The 20,223-nt window shown below is 41.3% G+C and overlaps 2 protein-coding genes across 3 annotated transcripts in view; one reads left to right on the top strand and one right to left on the bottom strand.

The window, feature by feature from the left end:
- Nucleotides 1-1,404: 1,404 nt before the first annotated feature.
- LOC116697851 (uncharacterized) lies at nucleotides 1,405-4,127 on the bottom strand. Of its 2 annotated transcripts, none has more exons than XM_032529377.1 (3): nucleotides 3,847-4,127; nucleotides 2,524-2,681; nucleotides 1,405-2,423 (listed from the first exon to the last, which is right to left on the bottom strand). In XM_032529377.1, exons 1-3 carry the CDS (start codon nucleotides 4,022-4,024, stop codon nucleotides 1,659-1,661), a joined length of 1,101 nt encoding a protein of 366 aa, XP_032385268.1. In that variant the 5' UTR covers nucleotides 4,025-4,127; the 3' UTR covers nucleotides 1,405-1,658. The 2 variants fall into 2 exon arrangements, with proteins under 2 accessions (XP_032385268.1, XP_032385269.1); XM_032529378.1 differs by having other exon boundaries at nucleotides 1,405-2,420.
- An 815-nt stretch (nucleotides 4,128-4,942) lies between these two features.
- The window catches only part of LOC116697845 (actin-related protein 3), an 18,626-nt gene continuing 3,345 nt past the window's right edge, over nucleotides 4,943-20,223 (top strand). The window contains exons 1-11 of the mRNA XM_032529372.1: nucleotides 4,943-5,190; nucleotides 9,005-9,060; nucleotides 9,327-9,451; nucleotides 11,429-11,539; nucleotides 11,861-11,956; nucleotides 12,252-12,359; nucleotides 13,622-13,765; nucleotides 15,843-16,016; nucleotides 16,574-16,666; nucleotides 18,793-18,918; nucleotides 19,958-20,041. Of these exons, the coding sequence (XP_032385263.1) occupies nucleotides 5,147-5,190; nucleotides 9,005-9,060; nucleotides 9,327-9,451; nucleotides 11,429-11,539; nucleotides 11,861-11,956; nucleotides 12,252-12,359; nucleotides 13,622-13,765; nucleotides 15,843-16,016; nucleotides 16,574-16,666; nucleotides 18,793-18,918; nucleotides 19,958-20,041 (1,161 nt within the window). The 5' untranslated portion in view covers nucleotides 4,943-5,146. The remainder of the gene's footprint in view (nucleotides 5,191-9,004; nucleotides 9,061-9,326; nucleotides 9,452-11,428; nucleotides 11,540-11,860; nucleotides 11,957-12,251; nucleotides 12,360-13,621; nucleotides 13,766-15,842; nucleotides 16,017-16,573; nucleotides 16,667-18,792; nucleotides 18,919-19,957; nucleotides 20,042-20,223) is intronic.

Genomic DNA, 20,223 nt, shown 5'->3' with positions numbered 1-20,223 from the left:
TGAGAATGAGAATGATGAATAATACTGAATAAGTGGAATAATACTGAATAAGTGGTATAAGTGGAATTTAATATTCTCTCAGCATGACTGATAACTGGAATTTGGAGAGGAACTCATTATACTTTAGTAACTGCCCGTCAGCATTAAGGAGTTGTCTTACCTAGACAATACCATTATCAACCCATCTTCCATAATACAGAGATTTGTTTTTGTATTGAATAAATCCTGGTGCAACAGAAGCTCAGGGAGAATCAATTAACACTGCCATCTGCTGGTCAATAGTTGGAACTGGTATTGTTTCCCTCCCCTGGACAGTGAGTTTACAGACCATGGACTGGATCAACAGTCCTTGTTACAGTTCCAATTGAAAGAAGAAAACACATGGTCTATTGCAAAGGTTGTCAAAAATGTATTTATTAATTTTTTTCAGCCAAGGACTCCTTACAGGATAGAGACTAGGGACCCCATCATGAATATCCCTTGGATTATTGGTTGTTGTTTTTTACACTACTGTAGTATTCTATTATGTGAAAGAGCACACGAAAAATGAAATAGAAAGCAATTGGACATGTTTTAAATATATAGGGTGAAACAGATATTTTCTTACCTAGTTAAGGACTACTAGCCAGTCAGGAGCAGAGTATGAGGTCCTGACAGTACCTAGGTAAGGACTACTAGCCAGTCAGAAGCAGAGTATGAGAGCCTGACAGTACCTAGGTAAGGACTACTAGCCAGTAGAAACAGAGTATGAAGGCCTGACAGTACACTAGGTAAGGACACTAGCCAGTCAGAAGAGAGTATGAGGGCCCTGACAGTACTCAGGTAAGGACACATAGCCAGTCAGAAGCAGAGTATGAGGCCCTGACAGTACTAGGTAAGGACTAATAGCCAGTCAGAAGCAGAGTATGAGGGCCCTGACAGTACCTAGGGAAGGAATACTAGCCAGTCAGGAGAGAGTTGAGGGCCCTGACAGTACCTAGGTAAGGACTACTAGCCAGTCAGGAGCAGAGTATGGGGCCCGACAGTACCTAGGTAAGGACTACTAGCCAGTCAGAAGCAGAGTATGAGGCCTGACAGTACCTAGGTAAGGATCTACCAGTCAGGAGCAGAGTATGAGTCCTGACAGTACCTAGGTAGGACTACTAGCCGTCAGAAGCAGAGTATGAGAGCCCTGACAGTACTAGGTAAGGGCTACTAGCCAGTAAGAAACAGAGTATGAAGGCCTGACAGTACCAGGTAAGGACAACTAGCCAGTCAGAAGCAGAGTATGAGAGCCTGACAGTACCTAGGTAAGGACAATAGCCAGTCAGAAGCAGAGTATGAAGGCCTGACAGTAATGGTAAGGACTAATAGCCGTAAGAAACAGAGTATGAAGCCCTGACAGTAACTAGGTAAGGACTACTAGCCAGTCAGAAGCCGAGTATGAGGCCTGAACGTACCTAGGTAAGGACTACTAGCAGTCAGAAGCAGAGTATGAGGGCCCTGACAGTACCTAGGTAAGGACTACTAGCCAGTCAGGCGCAGAGTCTGAGAGCCCTGACAGTACCTAGGTACTGACAGGACTTAGTATGAGGGCGTTCTAACCTACACTTCCTGACGGAGACATCTGTAATCAGGGGTAAAAAAATGGCAACCCTGTAGCAAAAATGTCAAGCAGATTAAAGTGTCTCCTCTTCAATCTTAACCATGGGTGGCCCCGTTTCTCTTTTGATCTCAGAAGCTTGAATAATAACCGGAGAGCTGTTTTCCCCCGTCCCCTCCAACGCCGGGCCTTGCTGGACGCCGGGCTGCACCAACTGACCCCTGGACATTCTCCTCACATGTTTCATCTCCTCCCATCTCTGTATCCTCCTTCCAATCTCAAACCCCTTGTTCCTTCTCTTCAGAAACCTCTGCCTCCAGGAGTATTTTGTTTGAGAGGATGCCTGTTCGTGCGTGGAGCAGCCGTGGACCTGCACTCTCTCCCCCGGTTTGGACATGGGCGGGACTCGATTGCACTGTCTCTGCACATCTTCCTCCACCGCTTTGAACACCAGGTGGGTGATATCTCGGCGAAGTCTCATCAGCACCATAGGGTCTTTAATTTGATGCATGTCGGCCAACATAACCTCCGCAAACTGGTTTAATATGTTGTGTTTGGATGTGTTTGGTGCAAGCGTTTGGGCAGGCTGATCAGTAGAACCCTTGTCGTGGCGGGGGGGACAGCTCAGAGACATGACATCTGTAACTTGAGGCGGCGGGTTTGGAAAGTGCAGTGAAGCAGGATTCAGGCCGGAGGCCGTGTGGGGTTCATCATCCAGATCTTGCCTCTTCACATCAGCATCTAGCGGGCTACCAAATGAGCTTCCCATCTCGTGGTCAACGCTTCCTTCGGTCTCCAACTCCTCGTCATCCTCATCCCGATCATCAAACTTCTCGTCCTCCTGCAAAAAGAGTATAAGCAGAAATGTAAAAAAAATGGGCCATCGAGATCTGCAGGGAAGCATCTGCGGGCTTTTTTTTCTGCATTCATTTTCAACTTACCAGATATGAATCACTTCGCCTGCGAACTATGTAAGGCCTCAAGAAATCCAGTTTCTCTCTAAGCATCTTTTGCTGGAAAGTGCTGACCCTCTCCGGATGCCATAGCACCCTCCCGTACTGAGTCCGGAGCGATCTGGATCTTCTCTCCACATCAGATACTGCAGGGTGAAAATATGTCTGAGTAACTGAACAGCAGTAATATAGTAGTAATGAAGAAGCAAGGCTAAACCACAGCGTATACTCCACTGTTAAACAGAGCAAGCAAAGCGGCTGGTGAACGTTTCCAGCCACTAGTGTATTTAATTAAATTCATTTTTTAAATTTTAATCTGTTTATTGATCCCCAATGGGGAAATTACAATTTACACTCTGTGTCCACACTTGGTTAGTTTACACACAGTCCTGAACTACACACACACACACACATGTTCAGGATCTATACATGCACTAATGGAGAGATGTCAGAGTGGGGGGGCTGCCAGCCGAACCAGCGCCCTGAGCGGGTGGGGGGGGTACGGTGCCTTGCTCAACAGCACCTGGCAGTGCCCAGGAGGTGAAGTGGCATCTCTCCAGCCACCAATCCACACTCTGTACTTTTGGTCCATACGGGGACTTGAACCAGTGACCCTCCGGTCCCCAACCCAACCCCCTACGGACTTACCCACCAGTGCATACATGGAGCTGCCCCTGCCTACCTCAGTGAACTCCTCGCCCCACACATCACCTCACGAAAAACCTCTGCTCCTCCATCTCCACCTACTGCCTGCACCAACCAAGGACTAAACTGTCTACTATGGGAGACAGGGCCTTCCAGGCAGTCGCCCCACGGCTCTGGAATACACTCCCGGAGACCCTAAGGGCCCCACGGCTCTGGAATACACTCCCAGAGACCCTAAGGGCCCCACAAACTGTGGAGATTTTTAAGAAGGGCCTAAAGACATTCCTAATTCAAAAGGCCTTTTAACAGTCATAGTTTTAATGTTAGTCTTTAGGTGTTTTATTATTGCTATTTGTTGATTTTGTTATATTCTGGAAACTGTTTTTAACTCCTTGCTACTGTAGCACTTTGAGATTTCATTTGAAATGTAAAGGGCATTATAAATAAAATGTATTATTATTATTATTAGTAGTTTACCTTGGGGTTTTTTTGGCCATCACTTGCAGGTTTTACCAGCATTTGGCTAGTAGATGGTGCTCATGTTGAAACTTCAATCAAAACTTGAGTAGAGTTTAGCTGGGTTGATAACTCCCCCCCCCCCCCCCCCCCCCAGGTACGTGAATGCCACAGACACTGGACTTCTGTCTCGCCATTCCTCTTCCTTACCAGGCTTTCCGATGGACAAGGCGAACTCGGTCCACAGCTTGGTCTTCAGGTCCTTGTCGTAGTAGGAGTCGACCGAGGAATTAAAAAGGCAGTCATGTTTGCTCCAGAAATCTATCAGCATGTTGTCCATTGCAGGGCCCCAGTGGGGGCCCCGGATCTGACCTCGAAAGTGTGTCATATAGTCTGTGGAGAAAACTCTCGTTATCTAGCAAAATAAAAAGCTATATTTCCACCAGTAGTCTCTCACCATCATAACGTCCCAACATGAGCTCTTCTTCTTTAGTTTTACAACACGCCGGATGGAAAGTTAGAGACGCGTTTACTGCCACCTACTGGTCTGGAGTAAAATAGCGACATGCAGAGTTTATTGATACATTTAATCTCTCTCTCTCCATATCTATATATTTGAATACTAATATTTACCATTATCATACTACTTTTAGCATTTGCTAGGCTATATAGTGGCTTTATAATGATGTTATATGAATTTTAAAAATATTTACATAGTCCTTGATGGATTAATAACACTGTTTTTTAGTGTCCATTTAAATTATGTTTATAAAGCGGATATTCATCTCCGCTCGATAATAATAATAATAATAATAATAATAATAATAATAACAATAATAATAATAATAATGTAACCTTCCTGTTGCCCTCGGGTCAAATTTGACCTGTTCACAAAAACTTTCCATATCAGAACTATGACAAAAGAACGTTGAAAAAAAAGGGACCAAAAAATCGGGAAAAGTGACAAAAAAAACCCATCAAAAACATTGGAAAAAGCGACAAAAAATTGGAATAAAATTGACAAAAATGTTGGAGTGTAGAAACAGAACAACAAATTGTTGGTCGATGGGGAGACAACACAAGGATTTTTATCTTCGATTTCCTTTCATTTACAAAAAAAACAAACGAGAACACTTTAAAACATAAATTAGGAAGCACATAACAAACAGTTCATACTAAGTTAATATACACGATTATAATCATAGAACTATTTCATTGTAAATACTGCATCTTAAGGATGGTTCATGTAAACCATAGACGGTGGATGATTGACAGCTGCGAAGCCCCATAGACAGTTAAAGAAAGAAGAAGCCCCGCCTGCGTTGCTCTCTTGCTCCACACGGCCTCCGCCATCTTGCTTGCCAGTCGCCGAGTGCGGAAGTGGAAACGGTACTGTGCGGGCTCTGGGGTTCCGCCTGTGGACGGCTTGCCATATCCTCCAGCCGACTGCCGACACAGCCTGCTGTCAGTCAAATTTAACCGGTTGTAAACAACAGAGACTCGGGGCGAGATGGCTGGACGATTACCGGCGTGTGTTGTTGACTGCGGCACAGGGTAAGCTGTTACAACCGAACCGCCGTGCAGACAGGGGGAGAGGCTGAGGACGGTTAGGGACTGACGGTGTCAGCAGCAGCAACAACTGGGTGTGTGTGGGTCTGTCTCTGTTTTAGTATGCAGACAGCTAGCTAGTCAGTGAGATAGTATGCTAACCAACAGCTAAACGTAATATAAAGTACTCTTTCCCGGTTTTATTCCGAGAAAAACCCAGTCTGGTTAGATGTGCTGTCGTGCTTAGACAGTACGTGTCATGCTAATTTCCCTGCTCGTTAGCTAGTTTCTTCATTAGCATGGATTCATCACTAGGGTAACGTTGTGTTTTCGACCTGTCTAATGGAATGCAATAAACCTGACGGAGGAATGTTTCAATCACAGCTGGTTTCATTCATTTGGAGCTGCCAGTATCTTAGTCTAACGTCCTGTGTTAATACGCTAGATTTTCCACATTGATGCGTCCCGTGAAGATATCCGTGCCATTACCTAACGTTTTTTGCAATTCTGAAATCTTTTTTTGCTCGTTAGTCTGGATTTGAGCAGGCGCAGTACTACTTCCTATTCAGCCTACACTTCCTCATTCACGCTTTTTAGTCCATATATGGTCGTTTCTCGGCATCCCAGACATGCTCTTTTGATTGACTTCTCTAATTTCTCTTCTTTGCCAGGCTACTGATTGTTATCCTAAATAAATGGTCTCATATTGGCCTAATAAGAGATTACTTTAGCAGCCAATGTTTTAAGTTTTAAGGGGCAGAAAAAATAATACAGGGCTAGATATTCTCTTAGCTCTTCCTGCAAGAGTGGTGGGTTCCTTCCCTGCTTTTGGAATAAGGAAGCATTTCACCTGATTGCTTTTTCTTTGTAAATGGTTTAAATAATGTTAGACATTCTTGAGCCTCCTTTTTTTTTGTTGACTTTAACTACATGAGCCAACAAAGTCATTGTATTCTTTTCTATGAGTTATTCTCACTTTGAAGGAGAGACATGTTTTATAACCAATAATGACATGTAGATAATCCTAAAAAAACTACTTAGCAAGATAGGTACGCTAAGTAACTTTTGGGGGTTAAAAGTGGTTTGCAGCATTGCGTGCTTGTTGAGGCTTGAACTCGTTACTACTCACATTGCATACCTCTCCACTCATCCCCCTCCTTCCCTGAGGCGGCTCACCATACCGCTGCTTCTGATCGGCACTGGAGAGTTAAAAGTGCAGCTGAGAATTAAATTGGCCAGCGCTAGTTTCTACTCATCAAGCAGATGGCTTCTAATTTCTGGTCAAGCCTTACAGTCACAATGCATATGTTCCAGCTTCACTGACTACATGACTTTTTATTTGCAGAAATAGTGCTGAGCGCAGTTTAGGTTGAGATTTGGTTCATGATTAGTTGATTTAAATGGAAACATTGACATAGCTTTGCAGCTAAGCTGGAGAGTAGCATGGGCAGATGTTGTAAAGTGCAGAGGGAGTTGAACAGCTGTCGTTGAGTCCAAACAATGACAACTCCACTTCCTTGTACATATCAACCTTCTAAACAGACTAGCTGCTTTTATTAGATTAGACTATCTGACTCTGCAATGAAAACACCTCGTCCACATTTGGCTAAAGTGTCGGTTAGGTTGTCTTTTTGTGCAAAACTATCACATTAAAGCTTCCAAATCATAAAACCAATCTCAGGTCAGGTGTTGCAACCTGGTTGTGCTGATGCTCCACACATAGCTTTCACTGGAGCCTACGTAAATGGCCTGAAGTTTATACTTGTGTGTGGTAGAGAGAGTAGTGGTGACTATCTTTAGAGTGAGTAGAGACTCTAGAGTCATAGTGTGAGAAACAAAGTGTCTCCCCTGGGCTTTCTGACCATGGTGGGAAAGCTGTAGCAGGAGAAGTTAACCTTCTCCTTAATTTCATCTTGTTTTATTGAGAAAAAGAACCAGGAAATGAGTCGGGGGGGTGAAATGCAACGCTACCAAGCCATAGCCGAGCGAAGTGCGCCGCTGTGATTCCAAAAACGATGCTAATGTTTGTATCAGAATATATACATATATACAAAAAGTGCTTTACTCCAGTAGTTCAGCTGTTTGTTGGACTCAGCTGCAGCTGTCCTGTGAAAGGATGTCCACAGTGAGACGTGGTGTATTGTAAGCTTGTCCAGGCAGGCTGAGGTAGACAAGCCGGGACTGCTTTGTGGTATGAAGGTGTTTTCAGAGTGCTGCTGCTACATTCTGTGGCGGTCTGCCCATGTTGTTGTTGTTGTTGTTTTCATGAAACTGCTGTTCTTCTCCCTGATTGCTTTTTATTTGTTTGGGATTAAAGTGACAAAGTCACTTAAGAGGTGGGTCCAAACTGTATGTCAAAGTGATGATGGAATTTATTTCATGAATGGGCAAAGTAATAGTAATGACCAAACTGCTGCAAACAGGCCTCCATCAAACCTAGAGACATGAGAAGATACTCGTCACTAGTGGGAGAAGGTACCTATGACTTTAGACCTTTTAGAAATTGACAAATTGAAATAGATTAGGCTATCATTTTTAGCAATACTTCACAAAGTGGACCTGCCAACTATTTCTCCCAGTTTTCTACTGTATTTTAACATATTGCTATTGTAAGAGGGTGACTTTATTTGGCACAAGAAAGCAGGACATAAATCTACATTGTGAATATCTTCTTAGCTCTCATAATGTTCCCTTTTTTCTGAGATACTATTCAAGAGACACTCAATGTAGTTTTGTCTTATTAATGTCATATTTCTGCTTCCTTTGTATAGTTATTTCACACGGTTTGTTCCATAAAAATGAAATACACAATTTCCCCATGCATCTGTAAGAGTTTTATCCATATTTATGATTGGTGTCCAGGACAGGAAATGTAAAAGCTTTCATAAACATGTTACATGTTGAATATAAAAAGTTGTAAAGGAGATTGGTAGTAACTATGCAGATGATCAAACCAATAATACACAGTTGGGGCAGTTGTTAATTGTTATAAATGGAGCCTATTTGTAAGTTTCCTTATACCATTCTGAGGTCATTTCTTTTAAAGACTTCTGATTCCTGCTTCCTTTTTTATTAAGTAAAATTCAAAGGAGCCACTATAATGACTGGGATGTAGCCTATTATGCCCACATTGTGTTGGCAGTCATCAGCAGTGTCCTCTGTCAGTCCCTTGGGCCCTGTGTGCAGGAAGTATCACAGTCCTATCTGGGCCTAACCCAGTCGGGACTACATCTGGTTAGCATGTGCCCCACAAAACACCATTGGTACTGAGCAGAGACATGGAGAAGGCTGTAAGTATAAAGTCTTGGATGTTATGAGCATGGAGGTGGAAATGTTGGTAATGTCGTGGCCCAGTCATAACGATTCTTAGAAACCTCTTTACACCATTTGTTTTATCCACACAACTTCCTTTTTTTTGTAAAGGTTTTGCTTGCTTTTTTATTTGCATAGAGAAGAAGGCAACCTACAACACAGCAGTGTTGAGGTCACAGCTAGTTTATTTTAAGGATGGTCAGTTTATGCAAAAGTGATCTTTTTTCCCCCTAGGACAAATATGAATAGTATTCAGTTTCCCAAAACTGCATGAATGGCTCTTTTTAATAGCCCCCCATTAGCATTAGCTCCAGAGCTGCCGCTGCTTTTGGCACCCACCCAACCCGCCAAAAGACAGCGATGGCATTGATGAAAACAACAGTATAGGACATGGTAGCCAAAAATGATCCTTACTGAAGTAAACTTGCCTGCCAGCTGAGTAGCAGGTGGTCTGTTTAGAACATGCAGCCTTGATATAAGGAGATGTGATGTGATTTTTCTCTTGCAGTTACACCAAACTGGGATATGCAGGGAACACAGAGCCACAGTTCATCGTTCCATCATGTGAGTATTTCACCAGGCATTTAATTTTCCTCACACCAGCAAAGCAGGCAAGTGGCGCTAACAACCACCATGATGCATCTTTGAAAAGAGGAAAATATTATGCTAGAACACACATCCAATTTTGAATTTTTAGTTTTTATAAATTGCAACACAGTTATAAAATGTAATCATTCAGGAAAAAATATATCATTCTTGAACATTTTAATATAATTAACTGAATATAATGCATACAACTTTCTTTTATTGAGTTCTTTATTTCTTGCCAGGTATCGCCATCAAAGAGTCAGCCAAGGTTGGGGACCAGGCCCAGCGAAGGATGATGAAGGGGGTGGATGACTTGGATTTCTACATTGGAGATGAAGCAGTAGACAAGCCGTCATATTCCACTAAGGTACGTGGCCCTGACAGCTCGGCACACCCGCGGAAGCCACTGGCAAAGCCAGTGTTTGATATTTCCTGTGTCATTCAAGAACCAATATATTCATTGTAGACATAATGCATTTAGTGATTTGTAAACAAGGGGCAGGTTATAGGTGACATTTTAGTGAATTGTTTTTTCTTTTACCCGAACAAGGAGGAGAAAGACTTTCTCAAGTTCACAGTGGGAATGTATTTCACCAACAATATTGGTTTTTAAAGGACATTGATTAGCATTTATGTGCACAAAATGAGATGACTCTTGACTATATGGCATACTATTGAGATTGGATGAATATAAGACTATGAAGATAGGACTTTGTAAAAGTTACCTCAAAATTTTGTTTAATGTTCTCTGACTTTGCTGGCAATAATTCTGGTTATTTGGGCCTCCAGATTATGAAAGGTGTACAAAAATAATACAGCAACAGCACGCACAGTTGTTTTCTCTTTTGTAAAGGCAGTAGGCCTCTCCCGGTAGACTCGGCATAGCAGGAAAAGCACAGGTGCAGCTCATATCATCAATGAGGGCTCCGCTCCCTTTAGGTGACCCAGTAAGCCAGTTAGCCTGCATGCACAACACCACAACTGTGTTCCACTTCTGTACCACATACTAATTATAAGCTGGTTTTGAGTCTGCAGTTTGTTCATTCATGAAAATGGATAAAATAAAGTATACATGTGTCTGTGTACAACCTTTCGCAATTTTCCTACACTGCAACATGCACAGGAAGAGGGAGCGAATCACATCTTGGACAAGACTAGGTCAAATCGTAGTATATGGCTCGAATGTGTAGCTTCACTATGCTTAGTTGTGGCCAAATTTGTTTCATGTCTAATGTGAATATAGATATTAAATATTCATCTGTAGTAGTTCTGACCATGTACAGCATTTGAACATGCATGACAAACGCATCACAAATGACCGGAAGAAGATGATTAAGGACAATCCTTTTAATTTAGGGATGGGTACCAAAACCCGATATTAAACGGGCCTGCTGCTACGCCTGTAGTATTTATCATCCGGCTACAGCTTCGCCCCTGCTCATGGCTGAGCTCCTCCACATACACACCATGGATGTATAAGAAGAGCTAGAGACCGCGTTGGAGGCGGTCCAGCCAAAAAAAATTATATTTCTATATGGTGGAAAACAATTCGAAAGTTGCAATTTGATTGACGTTGATGGTGCACTTATTGTGTTCTGTTTGTATAAATGGTTATGCTGATTTTCTTGTATATTAACTGCAAGACAGCATGCCAGAAGAATAGCATATAGTGCATACCGTATGTAGCTTTTTGGACACAGTTTAGGGCCCTGGAACACCTAAAATGAATGCAGCCATATTATAAGATAAAGTAGGACTGTTATTGGTGACAACTCGGAAGGAGCTTCAAAAATGATTGAATAAGCTTGTGACATTGGTCACTGAACTATCCCCATCTCCATGTGTTGTGGAGGATGGCAATAAGCTGCATCTGCTGACACTGACATTCCAACTGCATGATTTCATTAGACAACTTATATGCTGTGCATTTTAGTCGTTTTGTTTTGGCAGGGTTAACCTGTAAAAATAGAGGAAACTGTCCTATGTAGATGGACCTGTTGTCAGATTTCATTATGAAAGTACTGTTGTCACCAGAAATGAATAGTTAAAGGCAATATTTTTTGCAGTTATATGAGCATGAACAAACCTATATGTTGGACTGCAATGCAGATATTCCGCTTCAGGGATTTAAAAGTCAACTGTGCAGTGATCTCAAAAAACATAGGTGGCTAAAGAAACCATATAGACAGAAAGTTTACAATATTACACTTTTTTCAGTTTATAGCAGCAAGCAGTGTTTCATTTAACAGTGTGAGCTGCAGTGTGTGCCTTGCATCCTATGCCTTTACTTCTGCCTTCATAACTCAATGCAGTGTTCTAACTAGTTGGAGCTTTGTGCCAACAGTGGCCAATCCGTCATGGGATTGTGGAGGACTGGGACCTAATGGAGCGCTTCATGGAGCAGATAATCTTCAAGTACCTTAGGGCTGAGCCTGAGGACCACTACTTCCTCCTGGTAAGAGGCTTAAAAATGTCCCCAAGTCCAAATTGGGTTCCTGCACTTGATGGACATTTTCAAAAAATTCCCCTTCTTTCAGTGTGAAATTAACATTTCGGCTCATGGGCCAACATGTTGGCAAAGATAACAAGAGATGAGGAGTAACGAAGTACAAATACTTTGTTACTGTACTCCAGTAGATTTTTCAGATATTTTTACTTTTCTGTTTATTTTTGTGGCGACTTTTTACTTTGACTCCTTACATTTTAGCGTGTGCGTGTGTGTGCGTGTGTGTGTGTGTCTGTGTCTGTGTGTGCGTTCTTTCTTTTCCATCTGCAGACAGAGCCTCCTCTGAACACACCAGAAAACCGAGAGTACACAGCTGAGATCATGTTCGAATCCTTCAATGTACCAGGGCTGTACATCGCTGTGCAGGTGAGATATGTTGGGTCATCTAGTTTGCATATAATAAACCTTATACTTTCCGATATACTGTAGCTCTCTTCTGATTTATGATTCTGTTATCAAAGTAAGCACTCAATAGACCGTTTCTAAATTTATAGTTTGATCACATGTCGTGTACTGCATCCTAAAAGGACCATGACAGTAGTATTAGTAGTAGTAGTAGTACACAGGAATATGTTACAGCATGCTTGTAGCTGGTGTACATGTGAACACACAGTTAGGATATTATCTGTGTGACATTTCTCTGTACGTATGTGTGTGCTAGGCTGTGCTTGCTCTGGCAGCCTCCTGGACGTCCAGACAGGTGGGGGAGAGGACGCTGACAGGCACGGTCATCGACAGCGGAGACGGTGTCACCCACGTCATCCCTGTGGTGAGTTTCCAGAAGACACGGCTCCATCAACTGCTCACTCTCTCAAACACAACAGTACTTCCTAGTTCTTGAACAATCAACATGCATGTGTATTCCCCCCTGGCCTTTCAGGAATGGGGCGGAGGATGTAGGGTCTTTAACTTTAAGGGCATTTATTGTGGTGAAATACTAGTTTCAGTACATTTTCATAGATGTTTGATATGTACTTACAAATCTCATGTAAAAATATCACAGTTGGCATGACTTAAAAAAAAAAAATCAATTCTTTTTGTTGCCTTGCTGTTTACATTTCTGAGAAAGTCATTTATTTTGCTTTGTTCAGAACAGCATTTAAAGGACCACACTGACTTATTGGGACTATAGCAAAAAGGAATAGACTACTGTAATTGCGTTACTTTTGTAACAGGTTAGTCCCAACACTAAATGTAATGCATCGCTAATTAAATTGCGGTAATATTATACTTGTTACAATCTCAGTAACGCAAGTTCCAACGCTTTTCAACTCTGTGTCAGTAAGGGCTAGAATCACACTGACACTTGGAGCAGAAAATTGAGTGTTTAACCTCCCAATGACCTCAGGCACATCCTAGAGGGCCAAAGTATATAGGAGCTGTATCACTTTTTTTTGGTAAAACATTTAGGTGAGAAAAGCATGGGATTTCAATTTTCCAATTTTAAAGAGGTTAAAGAGGAGACTTTATTTATCTGGTTGTGAAATTCACACTAGATGCCAAGTCAAACTTCCGGTGTTATTTTGTTGGAACTAACTCAAAAGTAATGTAACACATTACAATTCAGAGACAGCAATATTATTACTGTGAAATAACAGTAACTAGTAATCTATAATACATTACATTTTGGAAGTAACTTGCCCAACACTGGTTATAATACTGCGTCACAGGTTACTTACTTACAGTACACTACTGTAATTGCATTACTTTTGTAACATGTTACTCCAACACTGGTGTTCAGTAACAGGATAGTGTTGATGTTTCAAAGTAGGCCTCAGTGTTTCAGAGGCTGGAATGAATTACTCAGATTGAGGAAATGTGCTTGCAGAATACATTTTGAGGTTGGCCGACTGAGTCAGCATGTCCGCAGCCACTGCTGAATATGCTCAAAAAAAGGAGCCACACACAACAGCCTATATGGAGAAGTCCTCGCAGTACGTTGATGACGCTATAACAACTGTAGCCTTGATACTTGTATGACATATCCCCTTTCTTTCGCATCCTGTCTCTATTTATTCTTTCTTCTTTCAGGCTGAAGGTTATGTCATTGGCAGCTGTATAAAGCACATTCCCATCGCAGGGCGAGACATCACCTACTTCACACAGCAGCTTCTGAGGGAGAGGGAGGTGGGCATCCCACCGGAGCAGTCCCTGGAGACGGCCAAGGCAGTCAAGGTTGGTCTTCAGTTCAGTTTTTAAATTCAGCACTTCCCATCAGCCACTTCCTCTGCCAAGAAGGTGCTGACGGGAGTCACATGAAGAATTCCATGTATCATCAGTTGGATACAACAAATAGGCCTCTGGTTTCACGGCAGTTGGACTGGTGGTCAATGCAGAGGCACTGCGTGTTCCTCAGGCACAAAGCGCACTGCTGGCCATGGCTACTCTGATGTTTGGAAATGTCTGCTCACATTGGCCCTCATTTATCAACCTAACGCAGAAACCAGCGCAGATATGAGTGCAGAAATGCTCTTACGACTGGCTTCACGTGGGATTCATGAAACAGTCGCATCCCACCAATCAGAGCGTAAGAATGGTCGTACGTTGATGAATGCAGAGGCTGGAAACCATCGTAATTTAAATATTACGCCCCACTATATTCTCAATTTTAAAGCCTCGCCCCTACTATTTACGACATGGCCAGATGTAATCTGTTTACATTATTTGGCATCCTAAAAACTGGTGTTAGGCTGTAAGAAGAATGCGGAATAGAAAGAGATAACTGATGCGGTCAACAGTGTTGCCGTATTAAATCGGACTCCAGCTGACGTTTATTTAATTTATACATCCTTGACGTATGCATGCTATACTCCTAATAGTATTATACAGGATAATATTATATACATGTAGGTGTACCTATATTTAAAGAAACAAACGGCAGTGGAGATTATGCAGTGTTTTTTTTTATTTTACTCCAGTTTTTTTTCATGAGTCAGAGCCAGGCAACAGCTGTGAGGGAGAGCGCGTGTCCTCTGCTCCCCCCCCATGCTGGACCACCACCCTGACCCTGTCTCCTGACAGTAGAGGTGCTGGAGAGAAAAAAAAGGCCAAAATATGTCAGTCAGTGGCTGATAGAAATTGTTCACTTGTGAACATTAACTGACTGGACCTGAACCTAACCGTGCACAGTACACACAGTCAGAGTCCGACCATCTTTCTGTTCTTTCTAAGAACGATTTGATTTGTACACCTACATGTGTATATAATATAATACTATATAACATCTTGGACCATGTTGGAAATAAGTTAATGTATATGTGTTTCTTCACTTCAACCTGTTATCCCTGGGTTTCCTTAAATACATCATATCATATTGCTTATTTAGGGGGTAGAAGTGAAGTGGTTGTGTTAGTGTTTCATTTGTATGCAGTCCTGCTGCAAAATATAACACCCATGAAAAATATTTAGGAAATATATTACGCTGCACGATTATGGCCAAAATGATATCACGATTAATTTGATCAAAATTGGATCACGATTATTATCACGATTATTTGTTGATTTTAACCAAACCACTTTTATTGTCACATAGGCTATTCATAACTGCTTTCACATCCATATTATGCTCCATTCTTCTTATGTTGAAGTTGTATAGACATACAGCTGCAACACATGGAAATGAAAATTAGCTATCTGAAATAAATAACATAGAATATATATATATATATATATATATTATATATATATATATATATATACATACACACACTTTTTTCCCAACTTCAGATTTTTTCAATGGTGTCCCCAAAAGGAAACGTTATCATCTGTTTCATCTAAAAATAAACATTTCTGTTTGTTCATCTACTGCAATTTTATTGCTGAAAAATGGGATTGTCAGCAACACACATATATATATATATATATATATATATATATATATATATATATATATATATAATAAAAGCTTGATACTTGACATCTGTGTATCAATACAGTATTGCCACTAAAAATATCCCCCCCACCCCTAATATACAGTTGGACTCATAAGTTTACACACCCATGCTAAAGTTGACTAAAAAGAGAAAAATAAAAATAAAAAAATCTTTTGGAAATTGATCTTAATGCCTTAATTAAAAGATGAGGAACAATCCAACCTTTATGGACTGCGTGTGTGCGTGCGTGTGTGATCAAGGATTACAATGCAGGTGGTACTGCAACCTTGTTACGTTTTAACACACAGTCAGCTTGAAGGGAGTTGTTTTTTTGCTGTGCTATGCTGAAGGTGATTATACAACTTTACTCCACCCCCCAGGAGCGGTTCAGCTACGTGTGCCCAGATCTAGTCAAAGAATTTAGCAAGTATGACACGGATGGCTCCAAGTGGATCAAGCAGTACACCGGCATCAATTCCATCAGCAAGAAGGAGTTCACCATCGACGTGGGCTACGAGCGCTTCCTGGGGCCTGAGATCTTCTTCCACCCAGAGGTCAGGGCACTGCTGATCAAAGTCCATGTCTATCTCTCTCTGGGATGTATGCTAGTGTGGCAGGCCCCTTTTATCCTGTTTCCATCTGGGCAAAACATTCCCTTATCATGGAGTTGCCTGCCTCAATCTGTAGAGACAAAGCTATTCTTACATGAAGAGGTTTGGTTATTATAGACTGGCCAAATATTGTCTTCCCCTGACCTGTGACCTATGAATGACCTGATCTTATCTAAGTTTTCCCTTTGTCAATTCCACCACAATAGCATGTAAAAAAATAAATCGATCTGGACACCAAATAGCTCCCGTTAGAAGGATTATAACATTTTTTGACGTTTTGAGCCCCGTTTTGTTGTGCAGATCTATTCATCTTTCCTACCTTTAGCTTACCCCCTCTCCACTGTTGTGCCTTTTATGGCAGCTGTTTCCATACACAGGGTCTCTGACCTCCATGGTGTTTTGTTGCACTGCTCAGGCCCATCTCGGTGTGCGATCATAGCCGTTGTAGCTTTTTTACATTCACTGCACCGCATAACGTCTTTGTTTACTTGCAATTCCAGTTTGCCAACCCTGACTTCACCCAGCCTATCTCTGAAGTTGTGGATGAGGTCATTCAGAACTGCCCCATTGATGTCAGGCGCCCTCTCTATAAGGTAAGCGGGCATCCACCATAGTGACAACACGCTTGTTTGTGACAAGCCCGTGTGAACATTTGTTGAAGGATCCACAAGAGTTGTCAGATTTAAGAGCTCTGATTCATGTGATACTTTGCACCATTCAATAGCACCTGCTTTGACTACAGTTAAAATTATTACATGATTTCTGACATAATATTCAAACCTGTCAGTGATCTGATTCATAGGCCTGTTATACAGTGAGGAAAATAAGTATTTGAACACCCTGCTATTTTGCAAGTTCTCCCACTTAGAAATCATGGAGGGTCTGAAATTGTCATCGTAGGTGCATGTCCACTGTGCGAGACATGATCTAAAAAACAAAATCCAGAAATCACAATGTATGATTTTTTTTTATTATTTTTTTATTTATTTGTAAGGTGGCAATTGATTCTTATCTTAACAGTTGGGTTTGAATATAGTGATCTAATTCACCAAACAGATTTTTCATTAAAGTTGAAACTTTTCAGCACTAGGTAAAGGTAGCCCCACTTTCTCTGCATCTAAACTGATCAGCGTTGCACTAATATTTTCCCTGATCACATAGTCTAGCACATGGAGCGTTTTTCTAATATTGTCCTGTGTTTGTCTTTCCCAGACAAACCCTGTTTGGTCTGGGTCTATCATTTCAGAGACAATGTTTTCTATCCTTTTGGCCATAAGTGAGGCAAATAACTTAATCCGTATTCAAAATGGATATTGGCCCATATGAACTACATTCTCCCTTGTCCTTGCCTTCCTTGGGAATAATTGATATTTCTACCTCGCTCCAAGATTGGGGCTTCTGGCCTTACTTAAGGGTGTGGTAAAAGCATCTGAGAAGAAGTGGAGTCTACTCAGGCCTGAATGTTGTGTACCATTCATTAACAAATCCATCTGCACCTGGAGCTTTGTTGGTCTTTAGTCGAGGAAGCACCACCCAGTTCAGCGGTTGATATCTCAGCAGTGAGTCCATTATTCTGATGTACTATTAAGGGAAGATCCAGAGATTTTAAGAACTCAATAATTAATGAGTCTTCAGCTTTGTCAGGTTGAGTGTTTATGTCCTTATAGTAGGATTCAAAGCCTTGCAGAATTTCTTCTTGTTTATGGCAGACTTTGTTGTTTTTTAGGTTTCTTATTATAGAAACAATTCTTTCTGCTTGCTGCTGACGTAGTCTCCAGGAAAGAAGCTTCATAGCCTTTGGGCCGGTTTCACAATATTCTGGTTTGGTAAACCTTATTCTTTTCTCATTTTCTTTGTCATAAATCGGTTTTATTTCTTGTTTGATACATTTTAGTTGAGCCCATATTTGTGGGTCTCTTTGGGTCCACTGTTGAGTTTCTAGGTTGTTCAGTTTTGACTGTATCTCAGCCAAGTGTTTGTTTCTCCTTTTTCTCATGGTCTGCAAAGACTATGAGTTTACCCCTAATTGCTGCCTTCCAAGCATCCCACAGGACAAGTATTCTTTTAACTCTTCTTTAATACATTCCTTTCAAACGCCATCATTCAGTAAATTAGTATTCTTCCTGTTATCTAGAAGCAGGGAGAGGTGAACTCCTGAGTGGTCCGAGACATCTCTAACACGGATCTTGCATTCACTTATTCTATGTTTATCTGCAGCCCAGATAAAAAGTAATCCAATCTGGAAGATTGTGAGTGACAAGGAGTAGTAGGTAAATTGCTTTTTTGGGGGGGAAGGTCCCTCCATGTATCTATCGTACCAAATTCCCGTAACACTCTCCGCATGAATGCTGAGTTTTGGTTTCTTTTCTTGTGTAGATTTGAGTCAAGTTTGGGTTGCAATTGGATATTCAAGTCATCCCCACAGATTAAAGGTCCTGATGACTCTTGGGTTAATAGGTCCGAAAAAAATGTAATAAATGATCTGTTATGCCCTGGTGGCATATATCCATTTAACAGAGTGACTTCTTTGTGGTCAATCTTGCCTCTGACTAAGGTATAGCGACCTTCCTTATCTTTTAATTTGAGCAGTTCATTGGAACTGTGACTTGTTTGAAAGTAAAATTGCCACTCCCCTCTTACGCCCAGTGTCAAATTTGTTTTAAGTGAGCAATTGCTTTGTCTTTGTTAAGTCTAATCCCCATCACGGTTTCTTCCCCAGAATGTTGTTCTGTCAGGAGGCTCCACCATGTTCAGGGACTTTGGCCGGCGTTTGCAGAGAGACTTAAAGAGGACGGTTGATGCCCGACTGAAGATGAGCGAGGAGCTGAGCGGAGGCAAGCTCAAGGTGAGACGACACTATATAAGCTCGATACCGCTCAACAAAACTCAAGTACTGTGTGACTAGTGAAACTGACAAAACACGTCAAACCACTACCATTTTTGTTGGCACCGATATTTATTGAATGTAGATTAGTTGATTTTCAATAGCAAATGTATTAAGTACAAACCAAGAGGAGTCTTAAAATAGAATACAGTTAAAATGTTTCACCTCCAGGGAAGAAGTGTATATAGTTAGTCTCTCCTGCCTCCTTCTCAGTCAACGCTGTGAAGGCCGTACCTGTGATTGTACAGGTGGGGAGATGTTAAATGTCATCTAGCCTGAGGCTGAGTCCACTGCAGGCATAATAGAAGCAGACGGTGAATGTAGCTGAATAGAAAATAATTGGGAAAATATACTGATTTTCAAAAGTAATGGAGCTGGTTTTTGTCTACAACCGATACCACATCTATCCCAAAATAACAGACATGGGTGAAAACCAATGTTAGGGATTTAGGGGAAGTCGGTATGTTTTTTTTTTTAAAGACATATATACTGACAAGTATGACATTTTAAATGGTTCCATTAGAGATGTGCTATGCTTGTTTTTAGAGCTGCTAGTTTGATAATTAATTCTGTTTCAGCCATTTTGTTATGAAAAAAACAATCTCTGCTTCCATGTGAAAGTGTTCTTGTTTCTTTACTCCTCTGTGACAGTAAACTGAATATCTTTGAGTTGTGAACAAAATAGCTGTGGAAGACACAGCATTTTATAGACCAAACAACTGATTGATTCGAGAAAATAATCCACACATAACTCAACAATGAAAATAATCGTTGGTGACAAAAACAGACTTTCTGTTATTGTGATTTTTGGCTCCGCTACATGGAACATATGTTGATAATATCTGTGAAATGTCATGTCTTAAAAAGCAGAGTCCATTTAAAGCCCCTCATTCTGTCCCATTACTACACCCATCTCATTGCTATTGCATCCCATGGTGTTGCTCGCAGGACGTTGGAGTGTTACTGGTCCCCAATCCTTCTCTCTGTCCTCTCTCCGCAGCCCAAACCAATTGATGTCCAAGTTATTACTCATCATATGCAGAGATATGCAGTGTGGTTTGGTGGATCAATGTTAGCGTCAACTGTAAGTATTTCAAACGTTATCCACATGTTCTAGTGATACGTTATGACAAGTCGAGGCTATCTACAGTACCTTAAGATTCACCAGCTAGGGATTGAACGACGCTTTGTGAATCGGTTCAAAATCAGTTTAGATAATTACAGATTACACCGGGTTTAGATAAAAAAAAAAAAAAGAAAAAAAAA

The sequence above is a fragment of the Etheostoma spectabile genome, chromosome 11, assembly GCF_008692095.1.
Source record: "Etheostoma spectabile isolate EspeVRDwgs_2016 chromosome 11, UIUC_Espe_1.0, whole genome shotgun sequence".
NCBI lineage: Eukaryota > Metazoa > Chordata > Actinopteri > Perciformes > Percidae > Etheostoma > Etheostoma spectabile.
The sequence above is the reverse complement of the archived record's forward strand: the minus strand, read 5'-3'. Positions and strand labels throughout refer to the sequence as shown.